General features: G+C 40.1%; 2 protein-coding genes across 2 annotated transcripts; one reads left to right on the forward strand and one right to left on the reverse strand.

Moving 5' to 3' along the window:
• Positions 1–2,194: 2,194 nt before the first annotated feature.
• Positions 2,195–3,142, forward strand: LOC113899398 (olfactory receptor 4E1). The gene has a single exon (XM_027552769.1). It carries the CDS (start codon positions 2,195–2,197, stop codon positions 3,140–3,142), a length of 948 nt encoding a protein of 315 aa, XP_027408570.1.
• Positions 3,143–7,079: 3,937 nt separating this feature from the next.
• LOC113899399 (olfactory receptor 1509) lies at positions 7,080–8,021 on the reverse strand. The gene has a single exon (XM_027552770.1). The coding sequence runs from the start codon at positions 8,019–8,021 to the stop codon at positions 7,080–7,082; it is 942 nt and encodes a 313-aa protein (XP_027408571.1).
• Between the last annotated feature and the right edge of the window lie 1,534 nt (positions 8,022–9,555).

Below are 9,555 nucleotides of genomic sequence, written 5' to 3' on the forward strand. Positions count from 1 at the left end.
GGCATAGGAAATATTTGAGAAGAAAGGGCAATGGAGCAGAAGAGAAACGTTTCCTTTATTCTCTTTTCATAAGCAATGTGCAGTTGATTCATTTGACTGACAGAAAGCCTGATCTTGAGGACAAAATAAAGAACCTGTAGTCATCAAGGAAGAAAGCAGGATAGGATGAGATAATCATGTGTGCTCTTTGCCACCCTATGGACTGTAGCCAGGCTTCTCTGTCCATGGGATTTCCCAGCAAGAATACTGGAGTGGGTTGCCATTTCCTCCTCCAGGGGATCTTTCTGCTCTGGGATTGAATTAGTGTCTTCTGTGTCTCCTGCATTGACAGGCAAATACTTTACCACTGCATCAACCGGGATAGGATAATAGTACCTGAGGAACCAGGAGGACAGCTTACTTGGGTGGGGCATCCCTGGAAGGCTACACTTCTAGGCAGTGGCACATGAGAGGCAAACCTGAGAAAAGAGGCTTCCCACAGATGCCCATCCAACCTGCCCCATGAACCTAGGAGAGTAAAAGAGAGGTTGTCACTGAGACATACTGTACTTAATACCACCATTATGTCAATTACCACAAAAATTCAGATCAGAGAGGTAGTGAAGAAAGCCTGGACCAAAAGTCAGGAGGCCCAAGCTCTAGACCCAGTTATTACCCCAGTTTTTTATAAACTTGGGCCAGTTGCTTTATCTCTCTGTGTTTTGTTTTCTCTATTTATTTAAAAAAAAAAGATTAGGTAAACTCTCAGATCCCATTAAGAACTGAGACCTTCAGCAGATATGAAGCTTGATTTATTTTGAGGGACATCGTAACAGAACTGAAATTGTGGAAACGGTTGATAGCGTCCCCTTCCTGGAATACAAACTACGCACAATAGACCATGACAAGAGACCATCCCCTCTCGTCTTCTCTTCCCACAACCCATATTATTTTGCACCGAAAGATCTCAACAACAAAAAAGCTAAAGTATGTCATAGAAATAACCTATGAATACTTTGCATAAACAAAAATATTTTCTTCAAATATTGTTCTCCATCCCTATTCATCCACATTCTTTCAAATGTGATTATCATAATCTTTCTGATCTTGTCTTATACATTAAACCAATATATACGTAAATTAGATCATCAAAAAAAAAAAAGAACTGAGACCTTGTGACTCTATATAATATATACATTTCGTTTTTTAATATTTGTTTACTAATTTGAGTGCACCACCAGGTCTTAGTTGCAGCATGTGGGACCTAATTCTCTGACAGGGATCGAACCCAGGCCCCCTGCAGTGGGAATGTGGAGTCTTAGCCACTGGACCACCAGGAAAGTCCCAATATATACATTTTTTACAAAATTAGTGATGCTTGGGTCAAAAGTAGGCTAATCTTTTTTAAAAGCAACTACTGTTGATTTACCGTGGTGCAGTAAGTCAGACAAGAGAGTTGTAATTTAAAAGAACTGAGGATAATCTAGCCAAGACAGTGATGCTGTTAGGCATGGATTTTGACCTCCAGATTAAGAATGAGCAAGTCTGTCCTCAACTCAGAGGTGGAGGAGAAGCAAGCCTCCCTGTACCCTCTCTAGATTTCCTAAGTTTTCCTGGGTTCGATCCAGCCTCCTCTAAAGTATTGTTCAAAGAACATCTCAGCCACATTGCCAGCAGCTTGGTGAAAATCTTCTGCCTCCAGAAATCTAGATTACTGAAATTACAGTCTCAGGGTATGATGGCAGAGCAAACAAGGAAGTAAGGGTGTGGGCTAGTGAACATGTGGTCAACAGGACAATAAAGAAAACTATGTTCAAGGTCAGAATTTCTATAACCCTGGAAAAATTACTTATTGAGAGTAAGAAGAACCTTCATTTCTTCTCCTATAAAAATCTGTAACCTAAAGCTAAACACTGATATTTTATACAATAAGGGAGAAATAAGTTATTTGATTTCTCCCTGCCCAAGATTGTTTTACATCTCTTAGTGAATCAATTTTTTCTATTCTTTTGTTCCAAAAGTGTGTGTTTAGCAACTGCTATGTGTCCAGCATGATTTAAGATGCTGAATGGGGATTTTAAAATGAGATACTTCACTAGAAATTCTAGATGGAGAGAAGTCATAAACACAGAAGAACCTAAGTGGCCAAATGAGTGATGCAGATATTAAGTGGGTTTTTTTTTCTAATTTTCGACAGGAGTGTCCAACGGTGAGAATGGAAGAGGCTGTTCTACTCAATCAAACAACTGTAGTGACATGTTTTCGGCTCAGAGGTTTATCTATCAATCAGAATGTGCAGATGGCTGCATTTGCCATGTTCCTTGTTTTCTATGTCCTGACACTGATTGGAAACATCCTCATCGTCATAACTATTATCGATGACCATCATCTCCATACCCCCATGTATTTCTTTCTCAGCAACCTATCCTTTATCGATGTGTGCCACTCCACCGTCACTGTCCCCAAGATGCTGATAGACACCTGGTCAGAGGAGAAGCTCATCTCCTTTGATGCCTGTGTAACTCAGATGTTCTTCCTGCACCTCTTCGCCTGCACAGAGATCTTTCTCCTCACTGTCATGGCTTATGATCGGTATGTGGCTATTTGCAAGCCCCTGCAGTACATGACAGTGATGAGCTGGAAAGTGTGTGTGCTGCTGGCTGTGGCCCTCTGGACAGGGGGTACTATCCACTCCATAGCGCTGACCTCGCTCACCATCAAGCTGCCCTACTGTGATCCTGATGAGATTGACAACTTCTTCTGTGATGTGCCTCAGGTGATCAAACTGGCCTGCACTGATACCCACATCATTGAGATTCTCATCGTCTCCAACAGTGGGCTGATCTCCGTGGTCTGTTTTGTGGTCCTTGTGGTGTCCTACGCAGTCATCCTGGTGAGTCTGAGGCAGCAGATCTCAGAAGGCCGGCGGAAGGCCCTGTCCACCTGTGCAGCCCACCTCACCGTGGTCACACTCTTTCTGGGACACTGCATCTTCATCTATTCCCGTCCATCCACCAGCCTCCCAGAGGACAAGGTGATGTCTGTGTTTTTCACCGCTGTCACACCCCTGCTGAACCCTATCATCTACACCCTTCGGAATGAAGACATGAAAAATGCCTTGAACAAGTTAATGGGGAGGGTGAAGGGAAGAGAAAAAAAATGAAAATGTCTAAGCCCTTATGGTGCTTGGTGTTCCAAATTAAAGAAATGCCTAGCAAAGATATGTTACAAGCCACATTTATCAATCTATATGACTTGTGAAACTATATTCCAGTCCAATATCTGACAATCATAGCAATTACTATGATTTTTAATATCTTCCACAGGCTGGAAATTGTTCTAGGCACTGCGCAATTACTTAATTCTCACAACAACCCTGTGAGGTATGTATAAGCTTGTTTACACATGAAGAAGCCAAAGCTCAAAAAAGCAAACAGCATGCCCAAGGTCACCCAGCTAGGAAATGATGAAGGTAGGATGTTAAGCCAAATGTATCAACACAAACATGTTATTTTCCTTACATCATGGTTCCTATCCCTGCTTTTGTGTTAGGGTGATAACCAAAGTCTAAACAAATGTTCAGATTTCTGGGCAGCACTTGCCAACATCATTCACTCAGACACTTGCCTCAATAGCTTTGCAAACACTGGTAAAGCAGACAAAGTAAGTTTGCAAATGACTTCAGTAATGCAGAAGGAAGACTTTGAACCACTGAAGTTGATATCCTCAAGTGTTCAGCAAAAACTCTTCCATTAAGACAATACAGTGGGGATATCTTATTATCCATTCATCTGACAAATATTTACTGAGCGTCTATTATGTGCTAAGTACTAGGTTAGTAATCATAAATAAAATACATAGTCCTCCTTTTACGCTGTTTAGAGTTTAGTGAGAATAGAAGACAAAAATATGTGGGAAGAGAATTTGGGGAAGAATGGATACATGCATATGTATTGCTGAGTCCCTTAGTGTTCACCTCAAACTATCACAACATTGTCTGTTAATCAGCTATACTCCAATACAAAATAAAAAGGTTTTTTAAAAAAGAAAACAAAATATAAGCAAATTTCAATTACAGATCATGACAAATGCCATGAAAGACAATGATGTTAGAGAGTTATAGAAGAGACGGTCTCTAGATTGCTTAGTTAAGAAGGGCCTCTCTGAGGAAATGCCATTTACGCTAAGATCTGAAAGATGAAAAAAGAGCCAACCACGAGAAAAGAAAGGTGATGAACTTTCTAGGCACAGGAAATGGCAGATGTAAAGATCTATGTTTAGAAAGAACTTGGCCTGTTCCAAGAAATAAAAGACCAATGTGGACACCACCCTTATGGCAGAAAGTGAAGAGGAACTAAAAAGCCTCTTGATGAAAGTGAAAGAGGAGAGTGAAGAAGTTGGCTTCAAGCTCAACATTCAGAAAACTAACATCAAGGCATCTGGTCCCATCACTTCATGGGAAATAGATGGGGAAACAGTGGAAACAGTGTCAGACTTTTTCTTTTGGGGCTTCAAAATCACTGCAGATGGTGACTGTAGCCATGAAATTAAAAGACGCTTACTCCTTGGAAGAAAAGTTATGACCAACCTAGATAGCATATTCAAAAGCAGAGACATTACTTTGCCAACAAAGGTCCATCTAGTCAAGGCTATGGTTTTTCCTGTTGTCATGTATGGATGTGAGAGTTGGACTGTGAAGAGAGCTGAGCACTGAAGAATTGATGCTTTTGAACTGTGGTGTTGGAGAAGACTCTTGAGAGTCCCTTGGACTGCAAGGAGATCCAACCAGTCCATTCTGAAGGAGATCAGCCCTGGGATTTCTTTGGAAGGAATGATGCTAAAGCTGAAACTCCAGTCCTTTGGCCGCCTCATGCGAAGAGTTGACTCATTGGAAAAGACTCTGATGCTGGGAGGGATTGGGGGCAGGAGGAGAAGGGGATGACAGAGGATGAGATGGCTGGATGACATCACCAACTCGATGGACGTGAGTTTGAGTGAACTCCGGGAGTTGGTGATGGACAGGGAGGCCTCGTGTGCTGTGATTCATGGGGTCGCAAAGAGTCAGACACGACTGAGTGACTGACCTCAACTGAATTGACAAAAATTGAATATATTTAAAGTGTACAACATGATAATTTCATTATTACCACAATCAATTCTAATTAACACATCCATCACCTCACACAGTTACTGTGCATCTGTCTGTCTGTCTGGTGAGGATACTTAGGATCTGCTCTCTCAACAATTTTCAAGTATACAATAGAGTATTATCAACTATTGTTATCGTACTATACATTAAATCCCCAGAACTTATTTATCTTACAACTGAAAGTTTGGCTGAATTATTTTCTGAAGGCAATAGAAGAGAATCCATTTCCTTCCCTTTTTCAGTTTCTAGAGACCACCCAGATTCCTGTTAGTAACCCCCTTCTCTGTCTTTAAAGCCAGCAATATCGAATCTCTCTGACTTTTGTAGTCATATCTCCCTCTGATTCTCCTTTGTTTCCCTCTTCTATCTTTAAGAACATTTGGGATTACATTAGGTCTACCTGGATAATCTAGGCTACTATTTCTATCTCAAAGTCAACTGACTAGCAAACCTTAATCTCTGTTTGCTGTTCAACCTGAAATATTAACAGGTTCCAGAGACTGGATGCAAACATCTTTGGGGGACTCTCACTTTGTTTACCACATCACCTGTAACACTTTCTTCTTTCCTTTGTCACAAATTCCAAAAAGCTCTAACTAAATTTAGTATTTAATTGTAATAACTAACTCATCACTATTTCCTGGTACATGTAATTACTCTAATTCTTATAAATTCTGATTTCTCTTTTATTGAACATTACTATTTTTTATATTTTGATATTAAAAGCTACCATAAATCACATTTTTATAAAATAGAAAAGGAACAGTTTCAGACCAATAACCACCACAATGTAGATTCAAACATTCTTCACATAATAGCAATATGTGAAAACAACAATCAGTAATGTTTTTAAAAAAATAATGCATTATGACTATATACAGTTTATCCCAACAGAGCAAAGAAGTCAAGCATAAAATTGTACATAGTGTATGATTCAATTTACATGAAACTCTAGGAAAGACAAATTTAGTTTACAGCAAGAAAAAATCAGATGCTTGGGTGCTTGGGTGGGGATAAGATTATTGGCTGGGAAGGTTCTGAAGAAATTTTGGGGGGGTGATAGAAATGTTCTATATCTTGACTAGGGAGATAGTTGCATAAGTGAACCTTTGTCACATTTTATCAAACTGTACAATTTAAATGAGTACCTTTTATGTAATTAATTTCTACCTTAACAAAGTTTATTTTAAAGTAAGTTCCAATAGATCTCCACCTTGATTTTGTAAAAAATAAAGTACTACCAAAAGTACAGACTGTGTGTAGAGATAAATAAGAGAATTACTCTCAAAGTGCCAAAGTTTAATTCAATATAAATATGTTGCTGTTATAGTTTTAACTGCTAAGTCATGTCCAACTCTTTGAGACCCATGGACCTCCTCTGCCCATGGAATTTCCCAGGCAAGAATTCTGGAGTGGATTGCCATTCCCTTCTCAAGCGAATCTTCCCAACCCAGGGATTGAACTCACATCTCCCTGCATTGGCAAATGGATTCTTTATCTCTGAGCAACCATGGAAACCAATAAATACCATATAAAGCTTAAATAAACATCTTGAAAATACATTTGAAAGTAGGATCCCTATAATGTATAAAACACAGGTATAATGTACAGCTTCCCAGAGGTAATAACCTACAGAACTGTACAAATCAAAAAAATAGGTTCTCTCAGAACTCTACATGTTCCTGAAACTAAGACTATGCCCCCAAAGTCTGTGTGTTCTTTTACTGGTGAAACTAGAAGTTTTCTTTAAACTTGTCCCAATCCTTTTCCCTTACATGTTACAACAGGTATCTTTTCCTTTATTTAAGCAATAGTTGATAAGTCCCCCTCTTTAGTTCAGAAGTCTGGCCTGAAATGACTCTCCAGGTCATTTCACCTAATAACTTAGATTTCTTACTCTTAGTCACTCATTAGAGATATGACCAAAATAATATCTATAATTCCATGTCCATCATGTACACGATTTCATGGAAAAAACTTGCCTCTGTCGGAGACGCTTCATGGCATTTTTTACTTCCTCATTCCTCAAGGTGTAAATGAGGGGATTCAGCACAGGGGTGACCATCGTGTAGAAGACAGATACCACCTTGTCACTGGAGAAGTTGGTGTCTGGGTGAGTGTAGAGGAAGATACATGGCCCAAAGAAGAGGGCAACCACCATGAAGTGGGCTGAGCAGGTAGACAGGGCTTTCCTGCGCCCTTCAGCTGACTGTTTTCTAAGAGAAACCAAGATGACCATGTAGGAGGTGACCAAAGCCAGAAAACAGAAGAGGGAGATGGTTCCACTATTGGACACAATCAGCATTCCTGTGAGATATGTATCTGTGCAGGCCAGCTTGATGACAGGAGGAACATCACAGAAGTAGCTATCAATTACATTAGGGCCACAGTAAGGTAGGCGAAAGGTCAAGAAGGTCTGCACCAGTGAGTGAATGGTACCCCCCAACCAGAGAGCAAAGACAAGCTGTACGCAGACCCTCATGTCCATCACATTGGGGTAGTGTAATGGCACACAGATGGCTACATAACGATCATAGGCCATAACGGTCAGCAGAAAGATCTCAGCACAGGCAAACAGATGTAGGAAGAAGAGCTGTGCAATGCAATTGTCAAAGGAAATGGTCTTCCTCTCCAAAAGCAAACCCTCCAGCATCTTGGGCACTGTGACAGATGAGTGGCAGATGTCAATAAAGGACAGATTGCTCAGGAAGAAATACATGGGGATATGAAGACGTGGAGTAAAGACTATGGTAACCATGATCAGAATGTTCCCCAAAAGGGTTAGCACATACATGACTGAGAATGCCATGAAAAATAATATCTCCAGTACCCAGTTATCAGTGAGTCCCAAGAAGACAAATTGAGTCACTCTTGTTTGGTTTAGAGCATCCATCCTATAAGCTTCCAAAGGACCTTTTGGGGAAAAAAAAAAAATATGAACAGTAATTTAGCCTTAATGCTATAGGAGTGGAACTAACAGAAGTGACTCTGAATTTCTATCTGGGTTGCTTATTTATTATCATGGTATGTAGAGTATAAGATCAATTTAATTACAATTGTTATAATATCCAATCTTCCTTGGTGACTTAGTCGGTAAAGAATCTGCCTGCAATGCAGGAGACCCAGGTTTGATCCCTGGGTCAGGAAGATCCCCTGGAGAAGGATGACAACCCACTCCAGTATTCTTGCCTGAAAAATCCCATCGATACAGAAGCCTGACGGGCTGCAGTCCATGGGGTTGCAAGAGTCAGACATGACTTAGCAACTAAACTACATATTATACCCAGTATATATCAGGAGACATTCCATGCACTTTATATACACCATTCTGTTTAGCCATAACTGTACCATTGCATGGGCTTCTGCACTGGCTCAGCAATAAAGAATCTGCCTGCAATGCAGGAACCGCAAGAGATGTGGGTTTGATCCCTGGATGGGGAAGATCCCCTGGAGCAGAGCATGGCAACCACCTCAGTATTCTTTCCTGGAGAATCCCATGAACAGAGGAGCTTGGCAGGCTACAGTCCATAGGGTCACTGATAGTCAGACAGAACTGAAGCAACTTAGCACGCATAAACGCACCATTGCATAAGCATTATTGTTCCTGTCTTGCAGGTAAGCGAGCTCTACAAGAATAAATAAATTGCCCAAAACCCTTAGCCACTAGTTGGGTGATTTTTTCATTTCAGTCTAACCCACAGGCAACACCAATTTAGAATTCTAAAATACAACTCCCAGCTAAAATCATTCACTACTTCACTCTTCCTATCAAAAATACCTTCAAAGCCTGCAACTGTCTGCTACATTTATTTGCTACTTCCATCTTGTTACTTTCCAAAATCCTTGTTTGTTATTTATGTTGTTCCCTCTGCTCAGAAAACATAACCATTTAATCAACTGTACTCTCTTCATTGCTGACTCTCAAAATACTATTCATCTTCTAAAATTACCTCAAAGAGCAGTACCTTTAGGAAAACACAACTGATGCAATCAAATCTTATCACTTCCCTTCATACTTCTTTTATCTAAAAGAAAGTATAAAATAAGATATCTGTTTCTGCTCCCCATTAAATCAAGATTTTCTTGAAGAGCAATGGTCACATATAACTTATCCCTTGCAGCACGTAACATGGCTTCTGGCACACAGTAAGTATTGAACTGAACTGAACTGAAGGTATGCAAAAAATACTTGTTTTTGAACTGAAGCTAACTTGTCAGGTAACCTGCAAAAGAATCCAGTCCTTCACAATAGACTTAAAAAGTGACTTTAAAGCTTAATTTTTTATTCTGTAATATGATTTGGGACTTTGCAGGTTGCTCAGTGGCTAAAGAATCCGCCTACAATTCAGGAGATACGAGAGACACAGGTTCAATCCCTGGGTCAGGGTGATACATTTTATTAAAACATTTAGCAAAATGAAGTACTG

The sequence above is a fragment of the Bos indicus x Bos taurus genome, chromosome 10, assembly GCF_003369695.1.
Source record: "Bos indicus x Bos taurus breed Angus x Brahman F1 hybrid chromosome 10, Bos_hybrid_MaternalHap_v2.0, whole genome shotgun sequence".
NCBI classification, from domain to species: Eukaryota; Metazoa; Chordata; class Mammalia; order Artiodactyla; family Bovidae; genus Bos; species Bos indicus x Bos taurus.